Here is a 23,711-nt window from a genome sequence, read left to right on the forward strand (position 1 = left end):
AATCTGTGTCTGTCTACCATGAACTAAACGTGCAGCTATCATGGTTGTGAACAAATTATAGTCAACAAAATATTAAGACAGCATTTTATAAAGAATGATTTGTTTAACTGCCGAAAATGCTGTTAATGTAATTTCCTAAGGTGAGGTCAGCATGTGGGCGAAGTCGGAGCTCAGGGACGTAATTACCAGTTAGAGGGGCGTTCAAGTGGATGTTTCACAGGCTAGTTGCTCACAGGTTAATTGCTCATGGAAGTCGCTCTGGATATAAGCGTCTGCTAAATGGATTAACATGTATATGGTAAATACCATCTTCCCTCTTCGTTATGAACATAGCATTTTATATATCTCCTTCTGTCTCAGCATGCATGGATTGCTCAGTCTTGCAGACAGACATTTTGACTGCAACAAAAAAAAAAATGTTACAACTCATTTTATTTATGGCAATCCAAATCAAGGACAGAAAGGCACATTTCCCTTTTCAACAAAATTAAATAAGCACTGTTATGTTATCAATGCATAGGCATATGCCACATTTAGGTTCGTAGTCCAAAGTGACCCATAGAACAGAATAGCAAACATAAAAAAAATACAAAATGTGGTTTAGTCTAGAGGCAAACATGAATCTCCTTTATGCTGGTCCATTAGAAGGGCTTGATGATGTTTTGGATTTCCCATTTCTGGCCAGTGCATTTCTGGACCACAAGTTTCTGTTTTTGTATTTCTAAACATCTTTTTGTTTGTCTGTTCTTGAGTTCCTTGCCCTGGAAAAATATACATATTTTAATGCTTTTAAACAGTGGACCTCTTTGGCAAAAAGGAAATAATTTAGGGGTGCATACAGTATAGGAAAGAACTGCCTATACACGTATTAGGAGTGTATTGAGTTCAGTGTCAACTGTGATATGCACCTGCGTGAAGTCCCAGTGAATGCCCATGCCCTTCTGCACGGCCTCGTTACAGTCGTACAGATCAGGAAAAGTGTCTTCCCCACTGTCAGCCAAACACCTGTTGTCATTGTACTTGTGGGACTTTAGGCCACCAATGTAAAGCTCCCCATTACTGCGGTAGTACGTGTGCTGAACGATCAAACAAATAAAGATAGGGCATTAGATTTTACCTTGAATACAGAGCAAAGTTAATTAACTGCAACAATAAGAGACAGTATTGTAAGGAGTTACCTGTGGGCCATAGTTGAAGCAGTCGAAGGCTATGGGTGTATGACCAGGAAAAAGCCCTTGATCTATACATATGTTTGCATCCAAGTTCTTCATCTACAAGTAGGAGGGTCAAATATTAAGCAAGGGATGACATTATTTATCCACATGTTTGATAAAGTGACAGGCATTCAAACCTTCAATTTAAAAACCATACACAAAAGTACAGTAAAAAACATACCCCTCCATAGGCCAGTATATTGTCCCATGTGTCCAACAGAGGATAAACATTTTCCAGGTACCACTTGAAGGGCTTACATTTCAGCTTTTCTCTGAGCTTCTTCCTCTCTGACACATCACCGATATCTATTCCATGATCCTATTGTTGAGTGTGATTATGGATTATTTGTTGTATCCCGCAAAACTCTTGTATTATCAACATATCAAACTATGTAATAAATCAAAAGCTTGCAAAACTTCCAATGGTTTTATGAGTCTCATGAAGGTAGAATTCATGGGTTAAAAAAAATAAAATAATGGGTACGTCATCATAAGCTCATACCTTAATTGGAATGTTCCAGGCAATATTGACATTATGTTTGTACTCATCCATCCAGATCTCTGCTGCCCTCAGTGCATTCCTCTTCATGGACATGCTCAGGTCAGGAGCGTAAGGCTTGTGGTTCCTCTCAATGTGGGCGATCTTAGAACAAGGCACTACCTCTATGCTTCCTCCACACAGCCACACCTGAAACATTTACATTATTTGTAGAGGACATTGCTAATTATACTATTTAATGACCACAGAAAACAATGTTGTCAAAAATATCAGATGTTCACAGAATCTGGTAAAAAAAAAGAATGGTGCATAATATTGTTGCTTCTCACCCGCACACCTAGCTCAACATTTTCCCCTCCATACACTTTCATTCCACCATCTAGGGCACCAATTTCACCCAGGAATTTCCTGTCCACCACCATGATTCCCATGACAGAGGGACTCCTGATGACAGAGACAAAGCGTTAAAATAAAACACTATACTCGCTGTCAGCCCCCCCAACCCCCACACCACAACCACAAAGGGTTTGACAGTATGAGTGATTCCATTTGCCTGCTCAACTTACTTTCCTGGCAGTGACGTGTCGTTGAGATGGTACCACTCCGGCCTGAAGGACTCATACATACACCATAGAGCCCAGTCAAAAGCATGGGCCGCTGGGACGTAATGGACAATATCCAGGTCATAGTAATTCACCCTGTCAAACACAGGGGAGACCACCACTGTCCTGTCTGCCTTGATACGAGTCAACAGAGGCTCCGCCCTGCAAGCACAGACAGCAGAGTCATGGAAAACAACACGCTGGCCCTGTTGCAATAGTTCAAAAGACTTGGCTGAACTGTTCAAGGTGAGGGACAAGTTACACATATTTCACTTGATGTGCGATATGGCAACTACTGGCACAGTAGCTATTTCAGAGACACTGTACATTCCTAAATACTCTTACCACTCCTTGTGGACCTCAATGTGAGCGTCTAGAATGGCAACCACATCCGCAGTAGCAGCTCTCCACCCAGAGATGCGAGCTTGAGTTAACCCCAGTGATTCAACATGTCTCACTCTGACCATGCGAAACAAAGGATTCTGCGCCTCAATGGATTTGACATAGACATCCAGGTCCCCCTTCAGATCATCTGATTGGGTTAAAAAAAAAAAAGAATAATAATAAAAGTAGGAAATGAATATTATCATACAAAAGCTGTCAGTATAGTTTGGTGAGACGTGCCATTGGAGCTGTGGTCATCCACCAGAATGATTTCTCTCAGCAGGTGTTCAGGTGTTCGGTCGATGATGCTGCGGATGGCCCGTTTAATGATTGACAGGGCCTCGTCCAGGTAGATCAATACCACAGCAATACTAGGAAGGTCCTTGGGGTATTTCTTCTGCAAACATCTGTTAAAGAAAACTAACCATCAGTTACACTCCTCTCATAGGTATATTAAAAAAGGCTACATCAGGATTTTGGCAATGAAACCCCTTGATCTACTTCCCCAGAGTCAGATGAACTCATGGACACCATTTATGTTTCTGCATCCAGTGTGAAGGAAGTAAGAGGTAGATTTGCAGCCCAATGCTAACTGGCACTAGTTATCAACTTCCTTCAAACTGCATGCAGACACACAAAAAAATGGTATCCATTAGTTCATCCAACTCTGTAAATAAAGGGCTTCATTGCCAAAATCCTGAAGTAATCCTTTAATACATATTCTGTCTTGGTCTTGAAGATCAGTAACATGCAAAACTGTTGCCACATCTCCTTCCCATTGGAGAGATAATAATGTACAGAATCTTCCTTTCTGGTTTACAGCCGAATAATCATTACGTGCATGAAAGAAGGAATGCAACAACAGACAAGCTATAGGGTAAGGGAGAGAAACCTTAAAAGGGTGAGGGGGAAAAAACGGCGTCAGAGAATCGTTACTTTACTTGGATTCACGTGTCTCTGGTAGCTCTCGGTTGAGAGGCAGACGATCGCTGAGGAAAACATTGTAGCCATATTTCTCAAACAATGCCTGTGCCTCCACCTGATCCTCATCCGATAGATTCTCTCCCCAGCCCTGAAACAATGGAGATTGCTGGGGCTTGAGCTTCTGTTCATCGTGTCCTCTCTGAGATTTGACCGGAGCTGCCACAACTTTCTGGTCTTTAAATCTCCCTCTCTCATCCACAAGCATTTTCTGAATGGCATCCTGCTTTTGTTCAATGTTTTTGAACAAATCGTCTGAGATAAATAAAATAAAGTGTCGGTGGTTTTATCCCAATTTAAAACACAGAAATAGCTCTTACATTTGAATTGTGAAAAATAAAGTTGTCAGAATATTTTCATCATTCACATATTTAATCTGCCAGTGCTTAACAGATAATAGCATAGTCTTCCAAACAATGCATATTAAAAGCATTCACACGTATAAGTGAAATAGACATGTAAATTAATAACAAAAAGCCAGCGACACTTTAATAACTCATGAATATGTATTCATAAATAATTGAACCATGAATAAATAAGTATGTCATTATTTATATAAAACGTATTGTGATATTTTGCTCTATGATTTTGGTCAGTAGAATTTTATTCAAAATGTTTCACAACTGTAATGGTCGCCAAAGGTTTACAGCCGTATTAAGTATAAACTCTGGGGTGTAAAGACAAACACAAGCAACACATTTTTTGGAACCTTTTCCTTGTAGCGCTGTCTTAGGCGTCTCACAGTAGGACATTGCAATTTATTGCCCTGGCCACATCTTCAGTCCTCATGCTTCCTTGCAGCATGCCTAAGGCACGTTCACACAAATGAGCAGGGACCCTGGGCATCTTTCTTTTGGCGTTTTTCCCCAGAGTCAGTAGAAAGGCATCTTTAAATGTCCTAAGTTTTCATAACTGTGACCTTAATTGCTTACCGTCTGTAAGATGTTAGTGTCCTAACGACCGTTCCACAGGTGCATGTTCATTAATTGTTTATGGTTCATTGAACAAGCATGGGAACCAGTGTTTAAACCCTTTACAATGAAGATCTGTTTAGTTATTTCGATTTTTTTCTAATTATCTTTGAAAGACAGGGTCCTGAAAAAGGGATGTTTCTTTTTTTTGCTGAGTTTATAAGCCCCTTGGTCTCTCCCAGGACCGCAATTGACAATTACAACCAATAAGCTGGTTCTATGACGTAAAAGTCCATTTCAACATCCATTGTTACATTAGCAAATTCTAGTTAAATCAGACAGTCATTACATTTCATCACCATTCATAAATAGACTCCAAAGCCTGGCGTGCAGGCCACGTATCTTATTTCTATGCGCACTCCTATTACGCACAACCAGAATGACAGACAAGTAACTATGACACAACGCGGGAAATATGAACAAAGGAAAACGTTAATTCAAATAAATAACTAGCACTTGCATCTCGTGAATGTTGCCATGAATCTGTGCACCGAAACAACGATTCACTCTTGAGTAGAGACAACGGTAAATGACCGCATGTTTTGTGGAACAGAAAGCCTACGGAACTACCTTTCCAAACAAACATTTCTTCGACACTTGATTAGGCGTAGGCACAGTAAATTATGATACTTGCAAAACAGCAATATACATTTTGTAAAAAGCATTTACTACCTGTAGCCTTTGGGGAAACAAACGCTCGAAACAAATAAACAATGCGCTTTCGTGACAAGAGTTTCCTAACTATTTAATAAAGAGCAAGCCACACAAGAAACATATTTAGGGTGCGTTCGTAAATTCACTCTGGCCATCGACTCCAATTTAAGAACACGCTCGTCTGAGTGCCAGAGCGCAGAATAACTGATGCATTTACAAACCCACCCCGTCGATGTGGAACTAAAGAATTTAGCGTCTAAAACGTGTAAGCCTATGCGTCCGCACAGCAGTGTTCTAGAATATAAATAATGACATGTCATGTGTTCCCTATAAACTGGAACCAAATGTTGTTACAAAAAAAAATCGTCCATGTAGCCTATGATTTTCCTATGAGTTTATACGTTATCCAAAAGGCACATCTTGAATTGAATCAACATTCAAGAAAGTTGACTTACTCACAGACTTTGTTGATGTTGCTTTCCAAGTCAGAAAATCTTCTATCAATGTCAATAGTTTGGGCCTCAGTAGGCCTCTCATCTGTCTTTTTGTCGGTTTCATTCCTCAAAATCAATGATATATAGCTGAGGAATAAAATACATCCTAAAACTAATAGAAGCTTCACCCACATAGACCTCATATATATTATTTGCATGATTCCGTTTTTAATGGCATAGTCAAGAGTCAAAGCAACAGAACCGGTGTGATGATAACTCGAGACGTTGGTATTATTAAGAAAATACAAGCATTTATTTCAAAGAGCGCTCCGTAAGCCACGCCCCAGTGGGCAGAGCTAGGCATGTTGCACTGGCTGGACACGTTTAAATTCATCAGAAGACGTTGGGAGTGGAGCTGACATATGAATTTTTTAAAGATGATCATACTATGGATTATTTATCTATTGGATTTGGAATTTTAGGACCCCTTCATATATATAGATAAAATATTGATTTAGGCGAATAGAAACACAAAAAGGACAGTAAAAAAAAAAATCATAAGAAACAAGGTTTTGAAGTGTCTGTCCTAAATCTAAGAGATATATATTTCCTGAGTTTTTATATATAATTTTAAAAAACGAATATATATATATATATATATATATATATATATATATATATATATATATATATATATATTAGTTATGCTAATATAGTTGAGACCAGTGTATTGCAGTTACCCTAGTTATGCTAATATAGTTGAGACCAGTATATTGCAGTTAATTTCGTATTTGACTAAATAGGTAAAATATCTTTGAGTAGTAAATTGGGAATCAACTTGTCCCAGACAGTTCGCAACAGAACATACAATTTATTGTGATCATCTGGTTGAGCTTGTTGACAAAACAGACCATGTTATGCCTTTTCACACTGAGATTTAATTGTCAAAGGTCTGCGGTGAGTCTGTGTAAACTATGCAATGATATTGGAGACAGGTTTATATCAGTGAATGGCCATCTATTCATCTACTGTTATACTATGTCTAACTAACAGCCATATAGCAGCCAGAGAAACTTTATGTTCTCACTTTATAATACAATATTCAGATTTTTCTGCCTGACTGTGGCGCACTTTACCTTAATTGTTAGGATTTTCTTGTGATCACAACAAAACTACTAATTTTGCTCAAATAGAGATCAAAAAAACGTTTGTTTTATTTGAAGAGATGGGCCTGGTTGTGAAAGAACATTTCTCTGCCTGAGTGTGGCGCTGTTTACCGCAATTTTCTGTAGTACATGTTTTCTAAGACCCATTTTCCATCTGCTTGACCAGAAATCAAAGCCTTTGCTTATTCCTAATTTTTTGGATGGAACATTTTTGAAAACATTTATATATGCCTTCATTTCTCAAATATAGACTCTTAGATTTCATTTGACATGCACATATGAACTTCACATTATGGTGCTCATGGGTCCTTTTACATGGAAATAACCATCTTTATTTGTAACGCTGGCTATAGTTAACACAAAAGAAGGACATTGAATGCTACCTGAATTGACTCAGAAAAGTAACATAGGTAGGCCTTCAGTAACCAGCGAGGTCAAACAGATGTGTGTGTGTTAGATTATTCAGTGTCCACAGCAGCACTATTGATTACTCTCTACCCCTGGTTCATGTGATGCATATGGTCTTATCCATGCTCTCACTAACCCTAATATTTTCTCTGTCTCCCCTTCCGGGCCTGAGGCTCTAAGACCGCGACTGAGAACACCCTGGCCTGACACGTTGACCTGCCTGGCCCAATCTCACCTGGCCCCCCCTCTACCTGCCTGATACAGGGGGGGCTGCGAGCTCAGTCATTGATGTCTATTTTCTTTTCTTTAATATATTATTTTGGCAGTAACCCTCCAAAAAGTAATTCATAAACCTTTTTAATTTCCATATGTATAGAAAGCTAGGGGTGCATGTTTGGTTTTTGCCCTAGCACTACACAGCTGACTCATAACCAACTCACCATCAAGCTTTGATTATTTGAATCAGCTGTGTAGTGCTAGGGCAAAAACTAAACGTGCACAAAGGATGGGCCCCAGGACTGAGTTTGGAAAAATGTTCCAGATAGTTTGGAAAAAGGTTCCACATATCCTGCCTAAGCTGTTTACGTGCACCTTTGATATCCCGCTCACAAGTATCCCTGCAACTATGAATAAACATAATATTCCTAATTTAAATTAAAATGGAATAGTAACTGAAATCTGGACACTGACTGCAGGTAGGCCTATAACCTCTCACCTGTAGCCTAAAATAATATGAACTCCTGCAGAATGATGCATTTCTTGTGGTAAAATGATATTATACATGTTATGTTTGTCTGGAAAAAATGATAAAACCGGTCCATTTTCTCTGCAGTTGTTGAACGAATCGACTGATGTCAGTAAGGAAGCCCAGTTCATTCTGTTTGTGCGATACAGAGACATTTCGGAAATTAATGAGCACATTCTGTTCTGCAAGAAGCTAACGGGGAGCACTACATTTTACATTACATTTACGTCATTTAGCAGACGCTCTTATCCAGAGCGACTTACAGTAGTGAATGCATACATTTCATACATTTTTTTTCTGTGCTGGTGAGGATGTGTTTCACGTTATTGACAGCTTTTTCTCAGAGCACAATCTGGATAGGAAATCCTGTGTTCGTGTGCACACCTGGGAGAGTGAAAGGATTAATTAAGAAGATAAATCCCACTGTATAATTCACAGAGGCATTGGCCAGCAATAAAACAAGTCCAGAGTTGCATGATGTTTTGAATAATGCAGTGAACTTTATCCATCCAGTCCAGGCCTCTGAATCACCGACTGTTTGAAAAGCTCTGTGATGACAGTGGGACGGAGCACCAGCAGCTACTGCTTAACACCGACGTCCGTTGGCTATCTAGTAGGAAAACGCTACAGAGGCTTTTTGAGCTGCGATCTAAAGTAATGATTTTCTGTCTGAGCACTCACACACCCTCTTGTGTCGGTGTTCGACGACAGACTGGGGAGCCCGCCGTGCCTATCTTGCTGATGTGTTCATCAAACTGAACAACCGGAATCCAGCTGTGCAAGTTAAAGAAAAACACATCCTAAACATGTATGACAAAGTGTGTGGATTCATTAAGAAGATCAAACTCTGGGAGTGGAAATGTGAAGATGGGGATATCAGTTGTTTCCAGCAGCTTGACACCTACAATGGGCTATATTTCTACAGGTGATGTTGACAAAGCTCATATGGTGCAAATAGTGAGCTCACATTTATCCAAAATCAGTGAGTACAATTTCTACTTCCCTGACATTGAAAACAAGTCTGCCAAACTCGACTGGGTGTGTCATTTGTTATTTTTTAACATCTCATTTAGGAATCATGCCGGTCGCACGTGCATGAGGGGGTACTTCAGGCAGGTCAAAGGGTTTTAGTGGTACAGTACCCCAAAAAGTATGGATACTACCGTTCTAGGGCACACTGGCATAATGCTGTTTCTCTAGATCCCCGCAAGGTCAGAGTTCGTGCTCTCTCCCAGCTTGGATAGAAAGTTGTGCATAAAACCAGTCTATTAATGCTCAATAATAGGTTACAGTCAGTCCACCCTCAGAACACTGGTGGGCTGCAACACTAATTTACTAGGGAGTGTTTCATTATGCAGTGTAGGCCTACGATCTATAGCTGTATACCGTTTTTGGCTGCTATTTATACACTTAAAAAAAAAAGAGACATCAAATAGCCTAATGCTGCGTTTAGATGAGGGACATATAAACCATCATACCAGTTGGCATAGCGGGGCAAGAAAGAGGGTCATGGCAAAAGCAAGCCAGCGCGATGATTCTCACGCATTGAAAAGTACTGCTTTTATTTTTCTAATTAGTCCGTTAAATATTCAGCACGTTAACTTTTCAACTGTGCTTCAAATCGTTTTGAAAATCGTAACATCTGCACCTACAATTTAACATCAAGAGCTGAACCTCTATCATTGTCTTGTCTTTCCGTAGTACTGTAAATTGCAGCACATTGAAGAATATGATTGGTCTAGTTATGTAAGGGATCAAAGGGACTGGGTGCATGTTTTTTACTTCTTAGGGATCGGCATCCAGTCAACAGGACAGTTGTAAATCATGCAGCGCCTTGTGTCACGATCGCAGATTTTAGAGAAACAACAAATGTCGGTACATATAAGTGTCTTATATCGTCTGAAAGCTTACATTCTTGTTAATATAACTGCACTGTCCAATTTACAGTAGCTATTACTGCAAAGAAATGCCATGCTATTGTTTTGGGGAGAGCTCCTAACGACAAAACACTTTTTTTTCACCACGATAGGTTTGATAAATTCACCTCTGAAGGTGAAATGTGTACTTATATTCGGAAATCTTGCTCTGATTTATCATCCAAGGGGTCCCAGAGATAACATGAAGTGTCGTTTTGTTAGATAAAATCCTTTTTAATATCGTAAAAAGGTCCACATAGCAGGCACGATCGATTTTGTATTTCCACTCGTTCAATTTGCAAAGAAAGGAATCTGTGAAAATCTAACCCTAAATGTTGTTTCAACCAGTCGAATCACGTCCGTATGTATTCCTCAGAGATCCTAGAACGTAACCATACTTCACTATATCATTAGGTGTGTAGTATATCCTATAGGACACCAGAGTTGGTCAGAGAGCGACGCCTTCATGGCACGCTGATGACGCAGCCTGTCTTCATTTGATCAACTGTATGTTTGTCAAATAAGCACCAATCGTGGTAATATGAATGCAAATGTCTCCTTCACAATTTGACCAAATGTACCTGGGTGACTTCACACTAAATGTCATGAAGTTCGCTCATACTTCAAGTTATCCGTCTGAAACTTTGCACATACACTGCTGTCATCTTGTGGATACCATCGGAATTACAACCAGAGTGATGGCTAAAACTGGGACCTTTCTCTTGCATTTCAAAGATGGTGGTAGAAAAAATCTGGTAGTTTTTTTTCTTTGTATTTTCTTCTACCAGATCTATATTCTCCTACATTCAATTCACATTTCCACAAACTTCAAAGTGTTTCCTTTCAAATGGTACAAAGAATATGCATATCCTTGCCTCAGGGCCTGAGCTACAGGCAGTAAGATTTGGTATGTCATTTTAGGCGAAAATTGAAAAAAATGGGTCTAGAAACACCCCTCAAGATTAGAGCGGAGTTGAATGGAGCGAGAGAATGATCTGTTGAGTTTAGAAAACTAAAAAGAGTAGAACGGTAGTGCTGTTTTATGTACAATGTTGTCAACAAAATTAGGTTGCTGATACTACAATCCCTATTGCAGAATGCAGCCTTTTGACAGTATGTACTAAAGTTGATTTAATCCACTTGCATTAGTCCCCTTGTTTGGTGATTGGAATTTAGACTGTGTCAAGTAAAAGGCTGCAGACAGACCTACATACAGTATGTTTTAGCAGGGGGGTTTGGTAGGGTGACCTGATTTGTAACTGAAAATCATTTTGTCAATGAACCGAAAAGTGCAAGTTTGATTCTAGAGGAGGGACAATTAATAGAAACGTAATTTGATTAGGGTGTAGGGACCGAGTTGTCATCAAGAGATTTAATTATTTATTTACTTTATTTAGTCTGATCAGTGGAACAATTCTCATTCTTAATGGGCTATAGGGTCATTACTGTGCTTGTCAGCAAGAACACAACTGTTAGTCCTCTAACTTATTTTATTATTCCACTTCTTCCCAATTTTGCCAGTGTAATCACATATTTGAAATCTAATATGCCTACTTGTCTTTGAAAATGAATTATAAGACTATGTATTATTGCAGCCATTCATGAACAGTTTTGAGTAAGTCATACAAATAAGCATTGGATATTAAATGCGCCAGGAATCAAATATCATTTGACATTTTAGTATTGTGCACAAGCTAGGCAGAGATGATAAGGGGACTCAACTAAACACATTAGATTTTGTCTATGTAGAGTAAAATTATGGCAATGATCTTCAACTAATAGGCATAAACCACCTGCATATTTATATTCATTACATTTTTATTGAAGATTAGGTGATTTTGAGAAGTCAATGTTATAACAAGAACAGTTTCAAACATCCAGCACTTGGGAAACATAGATCAGGAGTGGCCAACCCTCCCGGGGAGAAAGCAGGATTTCCTCTCCAGCCCTAATTTAAAGAGATATCTCACCCAAATAACAAAATGTTTGTGTCCTTACCTTGAAAGCAGTCTATGGACAAGTAGACTGCAATCTATGATTTGGTTACCAACTGCCATCAAGCATTAATAGTATTATTTCCTGTGCAGAGCCTTGGTGTAGTGGTAACACTCCACAGCACGTGTTGCATACACCTTTCCACCAAAGAACAGGGATCAATCCCTTCTTCCAACCTTCCCAGTGTTTCTAGCATTTGCCTGTCTCCTCATCTAATTTCTGTCTGAATAGTGTCAAACAAGGTATATTTTTTTATAGCATTCTTTAAATTACGTCCCCCAAAATTCTCAAAGTAACAAAGTCGTCGAATTTAGAGTTAATTTAATGTTCACAATACCCTGAATACACCTGACCTGTGTTTTTTAAAATTTTTTATTCCATGGTCATACGCCTAAACCATGTCAAAATATGTAGAATTGTTGGTAATTAGCTTTAAAACGGTACCATTTTCCATTTAGGAGTTGTGCCAGGGGACAATGAAATTCACATAGAAAATCTCACTCCAAGCTTTCTTCAAAAGTTGGTGGCCCTTCGTCATTACCTCGTACCATCTAAACGCGGCATAACAATGAGGAAAGAAGTAAGTCAGCTTGAGGATAAATTCAGCCTCTATTTATAGTTGAACTCAGAAGGTTTTGTCCAGCTAATAGCCTACACAAAATTGGCTGCAATATTCAAGGTAAATTAAATCGAATTAAATCCAATTTGAGAGACTCCCCTGGTGTCTTGAAGTCAAATCAAATGTTTTGTCACGTGCCGAATATAACAGGTAGACCTTACAGTGAAATGCTTAATTACAAGCCCTTAAACCAACAATGCAGTTACTAAATAAACTGAAGTATTGTCACATCCTGACCAGTAAAGAGGTCATTTTGTTATTGTAGTATGGTCAGGACATAACAGGGGTGTGTTTGTTTTGTGTTGTTGGGATTTCTGGGTACTGTTCTATGTCATGTATTTCTATGTTTGTATTTCTAGTTCTATTTCTATGTTCAGGGTTTTGGTTTGGCAGGAAGTTGATTTTTCATTGCTGTTTGTAGCCTGCGAAACTGTTCGTTCGTTGTGTTGCTTCTTGTTTATTGTTTTGTTGGTTCACCGTTTATATTAAAATATGATGAACCCAACCCACGCTGCGCCTTGGTCTCACTCGAACGACGGACGTGACAGAACCACCCACCAAAAGAGGACCAAGCAGCGGAGGAAGGAGCAGCAGAGAGCTATAAGGAGTCATGGACCTGGGAGGAGATCCTGGATGGGGCAGGACCATGGCACCAGGCTGGGGAGTACCGGCGCCCTAAGGAGGAGCTGGAGGCAGCTAAGGCGGAGCGGCACCATTACGAGGCGTTAAACGCACCGATTGGCAAGTGCGAGAGGCAGCCCCCCCAAAAAAATTTTGGGGGGGCACACGGGTAGTATGGCTAAGTCAGGTCGGAGTCCTGAGCCAACTTCCCGTGCTTATTATGGGGAGCGACGGATCAAGAAAGCACCGAGATATGTGGAAATGCGCACTGTATTGCCCAGACGCATTCAAAGGCCGGTGCGATCGGTGAAAGCTCCTCAGCGTTGCCAGGCTAGGTTGAGCACTGAGCCAGGAAGGGTTGTGCAGGCTGTACGTTCCTGCTCCTCGCACTAGCCCTGAGGTGCGTGTCCCTAGTCTGGCGCCTCCAAAGCCAACCCCACACATCAGGCCTCCAGTGCGCCTGCCCAGTCCAGTACATCCTGTTCCTGCTCCTCGCACTAGCCCTGAGGTGTGTGTCACTAGTCTGGCGCCTCCAAAGCCAGCCCCACCCCGCCAGTCTGGCGCAGCCAGAGTCGCCCGCCTGTCCGGCGCAGTCAGAGTCACCCGCTGCGAGGGTTCCCAGTCCGGGGTCGGCGGCGAGGGACCTCGCTCTAGAGGCGCCACCAATATGGGGTGAGCCAGTGGAGGAGCGGGGTCAGCGTCCCGCTCCTGAGCCACCTCCGTAGGGGGGAGGATTGGGAAGGGGGGGGGTGTTGCACAAGAACCGTCGGTGACGGTGGCCACCCTCCCTTCCCTCCCTTTAGTTTGGGGTTATTGTTTTTGTGAGGTTTTTTTTCTCAGGTGCATTCGGGGTCTGCACCTTTGGGGGGGGGGTACTGTCACGTCCTGACCAGTAAAGGGGTCATTTTGTTATTGTAATATGGTCAGGACATAACAGGGGTGTGTTTGTTTTGTGTTGTTGGGATTTCTGGGTACTGTTCTATGTCATGTATTTCTATGTTTGTATTTCTAGTTCTATTTCTATGTTCAGGGTTTTGGTTTGGCCTTCAATTGGAGGCAGCTGTTCTTCGTTGCCTCTAATTGGAGCCCATATTTAAGTAGGGGTTTTCAGCTTGTGTTTTGTGGGTGGTTGTTTCCATGTATAGTCATAGTACCTTACAGGACTGTTTTTCGTCGCTGTTTTGTTTCAGTGTTTTGGATCCTCTTAATAAATAAGAACATCACATTTACATTTTAATCATTTAGCAGACGCTCTTATCCAGAGCGACTTACAGTAGTGAATGCATATATTTCATAAATGTTTTCCTCTGTACTGGTCCCCTGTGGGAATCGAACCCACAACCCTGGCATTGCAAACACCATGCTCTACCAACTGAGCTACACGGGACCGAAGAAGATGAGCATTCACATACTCGCTGCATATTGGTCCGCTCAATACGACGATTGTGACAAGTATACAATAAATAAATACAATAATTTTTTGTTGTTGAACATAATTAAAGAGCAACAATAAAATAACAGTAATGAGGCTATATACAGGGGGTACTGGTACAGAGTCAATGTGCGGGGGCACAGGTTAGTCGAGGTAATTGAGGTAATATGTACATTTAGGTAGAGGTAAAGTGACTATGCATAGATAATAAACAGAGAGTGGCAGCAGCATAAAAATGCAAATAGTCCGGGTAGCCATTTGGTTAGCTCTTCAGGAGTATTATGGCTTGGGGGTAGAAGCCGTTAAGAAGCCTTTTGGACCTAGACTTGGCGCTCCGGTGCAGCTTGCCGTGCGGTAGCAACCTGCTCCACTACAGCCCCGTCGATGAGAATGGAGGGGTGCTCTGCCCTCCTTTTCCTGTAGTCCACAGTCAGCTCCTTTGTCTTGATCACCTTGAGGGAGAGGTTGTTATCCTGGCACCACACTGCCAGGTATCTGAACTCCTCCCTATAGGCTGTCTCATCATTGTCCGTGATCATGCCTATCACTGTTCTGTTGTCGGTAAACTTAATGATGGTGTTGGAGTCGTGCTTGGCCAAGCAGTCATGGGTGAACACTGAGTACAGGAGGGGACTGGGCACACACCATTGAGGGGCCCACGTGTTGAGGATCAATGTGGCAGATGTGTTGTTACCTACCCTTAGCACCTGGGGGTGGCCCGTCAGGAAGTTCAGTTGCAGAGGGAGGTGTTTAGTCCCAGGGTCCTTAGCTTAGTGGTGAGCTTTGAGGGCACTATGGTGTTGAACGCTGAGCTGTAGTCAATGAATAGCATTCTCACATAGGTGTTCCTTTTGTCCAGGTGGGAAAGGGCAGTGTGGAGTGCAATAGAAATTGCATCATCTGTGGATCTGTTGGGGTGGTATGCAAATTGGAGTGGGTCTAGGTTTTCTGGGATAATGGTGTTGATGTGAGCCATGACCAGCCTTTCAAAGCACTTCATGGCTACAGACGTGAGTGCTACGGGTCGGTAGTCATTTAGGCAGGTTACCTTGGTGTTCTTGGGCACACGGACTAAGGTGGTCTGCTTGAAACATGTTGGTATTACAGATTCGGTCAGGGACAGGTTGAAAGTGTCAGTGAAAACACTTGCCAGTTGGTCAGCGCATGCACGGAGTTCACGTCCTGGTAATCCCACTGGCCCTGCGGCCTTGTGAATATTGATCTGTTTAAAGGTCTTGCTCACATTGGCTATGGAGAGGGAGATCACACAGTCATCTGGAACAGCTGGTGCTCTCATGCATGCTTCAGTGTTGCTTGCCTCGATGCGCATATAGAAGTAATTTGGCCTAGTCAAAGCCCAGACCTCAATCCAATTGAGAATCTGTGGTATGGCTTAAAGATTGCTGTATACCAGCGGAACCCATCCAACTTGAAGGAGCTGGAGCAGTTTTGCCTTGAAGAATGGGCAAAAATCCCAGTGGCTAGATGTGCCAAGATGTGCCAAGCTTCTAGAGACATACCCCAAGATACTTGCAGCTGTTATTGCTGCAAAAGGTGTCTCTACAAAGTATTGCCTTTTGGGGGGGTGAATAGTTATGCACATTCAAGTTTTCATTTTTTTTGTCTTATTTTTTATTATTTTTTTCAAAGTGGTAGGCATGTTTTGTAAATCAAATGATACAAAGCCACCAAAATATCTATTTTAATTCCAGGTTGTAAGGCAACAAAATAGAAAAATTCCAAGTGGGAGAATACTTTCGCTAGCCACTGTATTTTATGAATGACATAACATGAGGAACAATGACAAGAAAGCAATGCTAAGACCCCCCAAAATATTTTTGTGTGTATGCATTCAATATACAGTGCATGGTACATGTTAGTTTATTATGTACACATTGGTAGCTAAAAGCTGAAAATCAGAACCACCATCAACAAGATTATTTTACAATGCAATCTTTTATTCTGTCTGTTTGTGTCATGTTTTTCAAGAGAAAGAGAATAATGCAATTGTCTACATTGGATGTTTGTTGTCAATACCCTGCATAAAATCAATTTTGTATTTTCTTTTGGCAAGATATTGTTTGAAACAGTTATGATAGATAACACAAATGTCACATCTAGAATTTCAGGAATGTGACCCCAACAACTTGTCCATGGGGGTGTTTTAGAACTCTCTTATGACATGTTGAATTCTCCAGTTTTGCCCAGTGCATTGTTGGATGACCAGCATATAGTATGAGTTTTGTCCCTGGGCAATCTCAAGACACCTATTTGTGTGTGTGTTCCTGATGGCTTGACCCTGGAAAAACAAACGTATATATAAAATAACTTTGGATGAACTTTGCATGCTTGTTAAGTGAATGCTGTTATGAATAAGGCTTTGATGGAACTGTGTTTGGGTGTGGTGCATAGACCACTGTTCTAGAGCACAGTTTGGACAGGACCGAGTAGAGGAAACCCTGCTCAAGAAGAAAGCTCTAAAATGTATGATCTTGACCCAGAGGTCTGATTACAGGTTACCTGTTGGAAATCCCAGTGCTTGTGTAGTCCCCTCTCCGTTGCCAGCTTACAATCATGCAGCGTTGGTGTATTTCCAGTGCCAGGATCAACTAGACACCGGTTGTTGTTGTACTTGTGAGACTTAATCCCACCCACGTAGATCTCCCCATCAGTGTTGTAATAACATTGCTGTGGAAAATAACATTATTCAACAGACAGGGAGAACGGATTGTTTGGCACAAAATGATATAATACACAGACACATACACAGAATACAAACATACCTGTGGTGGATAGAAATGACATCCATAAAGAAGGGGTATATTCCCAGGGACAGTCCCCTCATCAATACAATGGCTCTGCAGGAGGTCATTCTGCAGCTGGAGATGCAAGAAGAAGGTGTGTTTAGGCAAGAATATTTGGTGGTACACTAATTCCCTCTTTTCACTACCGTGCCCAGCCAAACCAAACTGTACCGGCTCTTGATATTTTCTTTTCACATTGCCCTTTATACCATGGTGGATCTGTAACCAGGCCTTCTCAGTACAGGTACAGTGAGGGAAAAAAATATTTGATCCCATGCTGATTTTGTACGTTTGCCCACTGACAAAGAAATGATCAGTCTATAATTTTAATGGTAGGTTTATTTGAACAGTGAGATACAGAATAACAACAAAAAAATCCAGAAAAACACATGTCAAAAATGTTATAAATTGATTTGCATTTTAATGAGGGAAATAAGTATTTGACCCCTCTGCAAAACATGACTTAGTACTTGGTGGCAAAACCCTTGTTGGCAATCACAGAGGTCAGACCTTTCTTGTAGTTGGCCACCAGGTTTGCACACATCTCAGGAGGGATTTTGTCCCACTCCTCTTTGCAGATCTTCTCCAAGTCATTAAGGTTCCGAGGCTGACGTTTGGCAACTCAAACCTTCAGCTCCCTCCACAGATTTTCTATGGGAGTAAGGTCTGGAGACTGGCTAGGCCACTCCAGGACCTTAATGTGCTTCTTCTTGAGCCACTCCTTTGTTGCCTTGGCCGTGTGTTTTGGGTCATTGTCATGCTGGAAAACCCATCCATGACCCATTTTCTATGCCCTGGCTGAGGGAAGGAGGTTCTCACCCAAGATTTGACGGTACATGGCCCCGTCCATCGTCCCTTTGATGCGGTGAAGTTGTCCTGTCCCCTTAGCAGAAAAACACAGGATTTCAGTCCTTCACGGCGTAGTGTGTTACCAATTGTTTTCTTGGTGACTATGGTCCCAGCTGCCTTGAGATCATTGACAAGATCCTCCCGTGTAGTTCTGGGTTGATTCCTCACCGTTCTCATGATCATTGTAACTCCGCGAGGTGAGATCTTGCATGGAGCCCAAGGCCGAGGGAGATTGACAGTTATTTTGTGTTTCTTCCATTTGCGAATAATCGCACCAACTGTTGTCACCTTCTCACCAAGCTGCTTGGCGATGGTCTTGTAGCCCATTCCAGCCTTGTGTAGGTCTACAATCTTGTCCCTGACATCCTTGGAGAGCTCTTTGGTCTTGGCCATGGTGGAGAGTTTGGAATCTGATTGATTGATTGCTTCTGTGGACAGGTGTCTTTTATACAGGTAACAAGCTGAGATTAGGAGCACTCTCTAATCTCAGCTCGTTACCTGTATAAAATTTTAAAAAGCCAGAAATCTTTCTGATTGAGAGGGGGTCAAATACTTATTTCCCTCCTTAAAATGCAAATCAATTTATAACATTTTTGACATGTGTTTTTCTGGATTTTTTTGTTGTTATTCTATCTCTCACTGTTCAAATAAACCTACCATTAAAATTATAGACTGATCATTTCTTTGTCAGTGGGCAAACGTACAAAATCAGCAGGGGATCAAATACTTTTTTCCCTCACTGTAGGTTTGGCTCCATAGTTTGAACCAGTAGACAGTATGCTATGCGTTCACTAAGAAGATATGTTTCCATGACTATTAGGCTGCGTTTAGACTGGCAGCTCAATACTGATTTGTAACTTTTTTTTGCGTTTTTAATTATTTTTTTTGACAAATCAGATCAGCTCTGAAAAAGATCTGATGTGATTGGTCAAAAGATCAATTAGTGAAAAAAATATCAGAATTGGGCTGCCTGTCTAAACGCCTGATTGTTTAGTTTTATGACTGCTTAATAAATATCCACCATCAAATTAGAACATTTGATTGTTACAACTGTTTGTCATAGTGCGTCTTTGTTTTAGTGTGCTGCTACTGCAACCATGAAAATAATGGAATAGAATTATATACCATTAGACCTTTGAACTCATTTGGTTAAACATTGTTTGGCATTTACCTAGCAAATATCAGAGTGATAAAGTGTTGTCAAAGTTATAATTCTGTACATTGTATTAATCTGGTGAGGGAATTAGTAATAATGTAACCCTTACTCCTCCATAGGCCACTAGCTCCCCCCAGGTGGCCAGTGTAGGATACACGTTATCCAGGTACCACTTGAAGGGCTTACATTCAAGCTTTTCTCTGAGCTTCTTCCTCTCTGACACATCGCCGATATCAATCCCATGATCCTAGGAGGCATACATCACAAAAATAATACTGTTAGAAAAACATCTCATCAAAATGATTTCCACAGGCTATTTATAGGAAAGAAAGATTGTCTTGTTTTTTCGTTGCCCGACCCACAGAGGTTTATGGGCAATTCCAGTCAGTGTAATTCCGTTTCCATGGAATTGCCCTCATCTCGATTTCCCTACCTTCAACGGAAGATTCCAAGCAATGTTCACATTACTTTTGTAGTCATCCATCCAGATCGCAGCTACCCTCAGTGCATTCCTTCTCATGATGTAACTCAGGTCAGGTGCGTAAGGTTTGTGTGCCCTCTCAATGTGGGCGATCTTAGAACAAGGCACTACCTCTATGCTTCCTCCACACAGCCACACCTGGAATAAAACATATTATTGAAGATATGAGACAAAACATACTCTGAAATGTGCTTGTAAAATGACAAAAATCTAATACATACCCAACTGAGGACAATTTCCTTAGTTACTTGACATCAGATATTGTAATTTGTGCAGCCATTACGCCATGGTAGCCAGCTCAACCTACCCTGATCCCCAGCTCAACATTCTCTCCTCCATAGATTTTCATTCCACCATCAAGTACCCCAATCTCTCCAAGGAAAAGTCGATGTGCCACAAAAATACCCATGACAGAAGGACTCCTATAAAAAAAAAAGGTCAGTGAGTGATTATGTGGAACCAACCAGGAAGTAAAAGCACTGCTACAAGAAGTAGGAGCTACAACAGACACACAATACACATCATTGAAATCAATTCTACACTGAAAAAACATGCAACAATTTCAAAGATTTTACAGAGTTAAAGTTCATATAAGAAAATCAAGTCAATTGTTCGCTGTAGCTTATGCCTGCCCATACCATAACCCCACCGCCACCATGGGGCACTGTTCACAATGTTGACATCAGCAAACTGCTCAACCCACACGACACCGTCTGCCATCTGCCCGGTACAGTTGAAACCCGTATTCATCCGTGAAGAGCACACTTCTCCAGCTTGCCAGTGGTCATCGAAGGTGAGCATTTGCCCACTGAAATCGGTTACGATGCCGAACTGCAGTCAGGTCAAGACCCTGGTGAGGATGACGAGCAAGCAGTTGAGCTTCCCTGAGACAGTTTCTGACAGTTTGTGCAGAAATATTTTGGGTTGTGCAAACCCACAGTTTCATCAGCTATCTGGGTAGCTGGTCTCAGATGATCCCACAGGTGAAGAAGCCAGATGTGGAGGTCCTGGGCTGGCGTGGTTACACATGGTCTACGGTTGTTAGGCCGGTTGGATGTACTGCCAAATTCTCTAAAACGATGTTGGAGGTGGCTTATGGTAGAGAAATTAACATTAAATTATCTGGCAACAGCTCTGGTGGAAATTCCTGCAGTCAGCATGCCAATTGCACGCACGCTGCCTCAAAACTTGAGACATCTGTGGCATTGTGTTGTGTGACAAACTGCACATTTTAGAGTGACCTTTTATTGCCCCCAGCACAAGGAGCACCCATGTAATGATCATACTGTTTAATCAGATTCTTGATAATCCATCCACCTGATTATCTTGGCAAATGAGAAATGCTCACTAACAGGAATGTAAAGAAATTTGTGTACAAAATTTGAGAGAAATAAGCTTTTTGTGTGTATGTAAAATTTCTGGGATCTTTTATTTCAGCTCATGAAACATGGGACCAACACATTACATGTTGCATTTATATTTTTGTTCAGTGTACATGGTATTCTTCTGCAATTCCTATTGACTGCTACTAATTAATACAGAACATATGAGACAATAAGTCTCATAGTGATGGGGCTGGATGCTACATAGTGGACGTCACTTACTTCCCTGGTTGTGATTCGTCATGGAGCTCGTTCCACTCTGGTCTGAAGGACTCATACATGCACCACAGGGGCCAGTCAAAACCGTGTGCATTGGCCCAGTAATGCTCCACATGCAGGTCATCAAAACCGACCTTGTCAAACACAGGAGTCACCACAGTGGTCCTGTTTGCTTTGATCCTGGCCAGCAGTGGCTCTGCCCTGTAAACGTGGACAAAAACAAAGGTCAATCAATCAAAGACAAGCAGACAGATGCTGCCCAAGTAATGTATGGGAAACACCATACACACATGGCACTTACCACCCCACGTTGACTTCAATGTGGGCATCCAGAATGGCCACTGTATCGGCGGTGGCGTGCTCCCACCCTGAGATGCGGGCCTGAGTCACTCCCATCTGCTGCTTGTGTCTCACCCTTTTTATAAGGCCCGGCCTTTCCTTGTTGATGAGCTCTATGTAGGCAGCTAGTTTTTCTCCCAGGTCCTCTGTGGAGAGAAGAAATTCATAATCAAGACTATCGACAAATACTTACTCCACTAGTAATGGAATGGTGACTGTGAGATGCACCATTGGAGCTGTGGTCGTCCACCAGAATGATTTCTCTTAGCAGGTGTTCAGGGGTTCGGTTGATGATGCTGCAGATTGCCCTCTTAATGATAGACAGGGCCTCGTCCAGGTAGATCAATACCACAGCAATACTAGGAAGGTCCTTGGGGTATTTCTTCTGCAAACATCTGAGTGTTGAGAGATTATTTAGAAGGCATACCACCACCTGTGCTTTGTGTCTTACCATTTATCAGACAGTAATATTTAAATGTCCTCCTCATTTCATCAAGTCATGACCATAGCAAAGTTACAGTCCTGATTACAGTTGGTTTAACCTGTTGTCTCGTGTATCTGGCAGCTCTCTGTTGAGTGGCAGTTGGTCACTCAAGAAGACGTTGTATCCATATCTCTGGAACAGGGCCTCGGCCTCTCTCTGCTCCTCCTCTGAGAGGTCATCACCCCACTTTGTAAACAGGTTGGAGTTGGGATACAACTTGGGCACCACCATCTTCTTTGCCTCTGTTACCACAACTTCTTCCCTTGTTGGGGGGTCTTTCTGATATTTAGATTCTATTAATTCAGCTGTGGACAAAATGCTCACAAGTATTACTGATGCCACTGAGGAAAACTATGTGACAATGTTATTGGCATGAGTGGCATCTATCAGTAGAAGACGAACAACAATACGAACCAATTCCCTTTTGTTCTTAAGTAACACTTGATTTTACAGTATTTCTGAGTCACTGGCAGATTAATTTAATGATTGACTGACAATGACTGGATTATTTTAGCTCATATGCAGAAGCATATTACCCATGCAACATAACATACATATTGCAGATATGCATTACAAGTCACAATCCCCCCAAAAATCACTGTGCATATTGTCATGTACTTCAGTAAAGAATACTGAAATGCAAAGAATGTATGTCAAGATGGCGATTGAGAACACTTACATAGAAACACTTACATAGTTTGTTGAGGTTCTTTTCAATTCTCTCCAGTCTCGTCATCAGCACAGTATTCTGATCCTTGGCAGTCTCTTTTTGGTGAAGCCTTTTTGTATTGGAAGTGGAACTCACTGCCTGTTTCATATAGACAATATACATGATGAGAGGAATAATGGCTCCAAACGTGATTCCCACTCCTCGCAGGACGTTGAGCTTCATTGCTACCTGTAGACAACCAGCCTGGTTACGTCCCTTTGTCAGATACATTGATTCGGTAACTGTGCCCTCTAAAGACGTTACAACTCCCTCCATATAATGCCATAAAATACTTCTTATCTAATCAACAAAGAATACATGTGCCTATAAAAAAAAGAAAGCGAATCACCATTGATTTACTTCATTAACAGTTATGGAGAGTTGACAAGGTAGATCAACTGTTAACATAACACATTACAAAGAAAAGGCACAATAATTTAATACCAAGATTTCAACAGCCACGCTGTTTTCATCAGGCTATAATGACAAACACTGCGGGTCACTAGTTTATATAGTGTCAAAGGACACAAACAGATGTCTGTAATCATGGCTTGATTTCTGTGGCTTGATTTCATTGTTCGATTTACAAATATCAATAGCACATATACAAAAGCATAAATGGATAACATACATTCATAAACAATTAG

General features: G+C 41.3%; 2 protein-coding genes across 3 annotated transcripts; both read right to left on the reverse strand.

Moving 5' to 3' along the window:
- Positions 1–414: 414 nt before the first annotated feature.
- LOC106561365 (probable polypeptide N-acetylgalactosaminyltransferase 8) lies at positions 415–6,033 on the reverse strand. 2 transcript variants are annotated; one of them, XM_014125238.2, is made up of 11 exons: positions 5,765–6,033; positions 3,641–3,935; positions 2,940–3,106; positions 2,661–2,847; positions 2,280–2,477; positions 2,043–2,157; positions 1,717–1,902; positions 1,396–1,533; positions 1,179–1,271; positions 909–1,076; positions 415–761 (listed from the first exon to the last, which is right to left on the reverse strand). In XM_014125238.2, exons 1-11 carry the CDS (start codon positions 5,955–5,957, stop codon positions 642–644), a joined length of 1,860 nt encoding a protein of 619 aa, XP_013980713.2. In that variant the 5' UTR covers positions 5,958–6,033; the 3' UTR covers positions 415–641. The 2 variants fall into 2 exon arrangements, with proteins under 2 accessions (XP_013980713.2, XP_045544297.1); XM_045688341.1 differs by lacking the exon at positions 5,765–6,033 and adding an exon at positions 4,613–4,650.
- A 10,545-nt stretch (positions 6,034–16,578) lies between these two features.
- LOC106561363 (probable polypeptide N-acetylgalactosaminyltransferase 8) lies at positions 16,579–23,340 on the reverse strand. Its single transcript, XM_014125236.2, has 11 exons — positions 23,049–23,340; positions 22,414–22,660; positions 22,100–22,266; positions 21,834–22,017; positions 21,536–21,733; positions 20,239–20,353; positions 19,884–20,069; positions 19,560–19,697; positions 17,425–17,520; positions 17,162–17,329; positions 16,579–16,940 (listed from the first exon to the last, which is right to left on the reverse strand). The coding sequence occupies exons 1-11, from the start codon at positions 23,338–23,340 to the stop codon at positions 16,806–16,808; spliced, it is 1,926 nt and encodes a 641-aa protein (XP_013980711.2). The 3' UTR covers positions 16,579–16,805.
- Positions 23,341–23,711: the final 371 nt, after the last annotated feature.

This window comes from Salmo salar, chromosome ssa10 (assembly GCF_905237065.1).
Source record: "Salmo salar chromosome ssa10, Ssal_v3.1, whole genome shotgun sequence".
NCBI classification, from domain to species: Eukaryota; Metazoa; Chordata; class Actinopteri; order Salmoniformes; family Salmonidae; genus Salmo; species Salmo salar.

Coding starts and splice junctions, on each gene's coding strand:
- LOC106561363 (XM_014125236.2), bottom strand. CDS start 23,340: ATGGAGGGAGTTGTAACGTCTTTAGAGGGCACAGTTACCGAATCAATG. Junction 22,267..22,413: donor CCAGATACACGAGACAACAG/GTTAAACCAACT, acceptor CTCAACACTCAG/ATGTTTGCAGAAGAAATACC. Junction 20,354..21,535: donor GACGAATCACAACCAGGGAA/GTAAGTGACGTC, acceptor TTTTTTTTATAG/GAGTCCTTCTGTCATGGGTA.
- LOC106561365 (XM_014125238.2), bottom strand. CDS start 5,957: ATGCAAATAATATATATGAGGTCTATGTGGGTGAAGCTTCTATTAGTT. Junction 3,936..5,764: donor AAGCAACATCAACAAAGTCT/GTGAGTAAGTCA, acceptor TATTTATCTCAG/ACGATTTGTTCAAAAACATT. Junction 1,534..1,716: donor CCTGGAACATTCCAATTAAG/GTATGAGCTTAT, acceptor ACTCAACAATAG/GATCATGGAATAGATATCGG.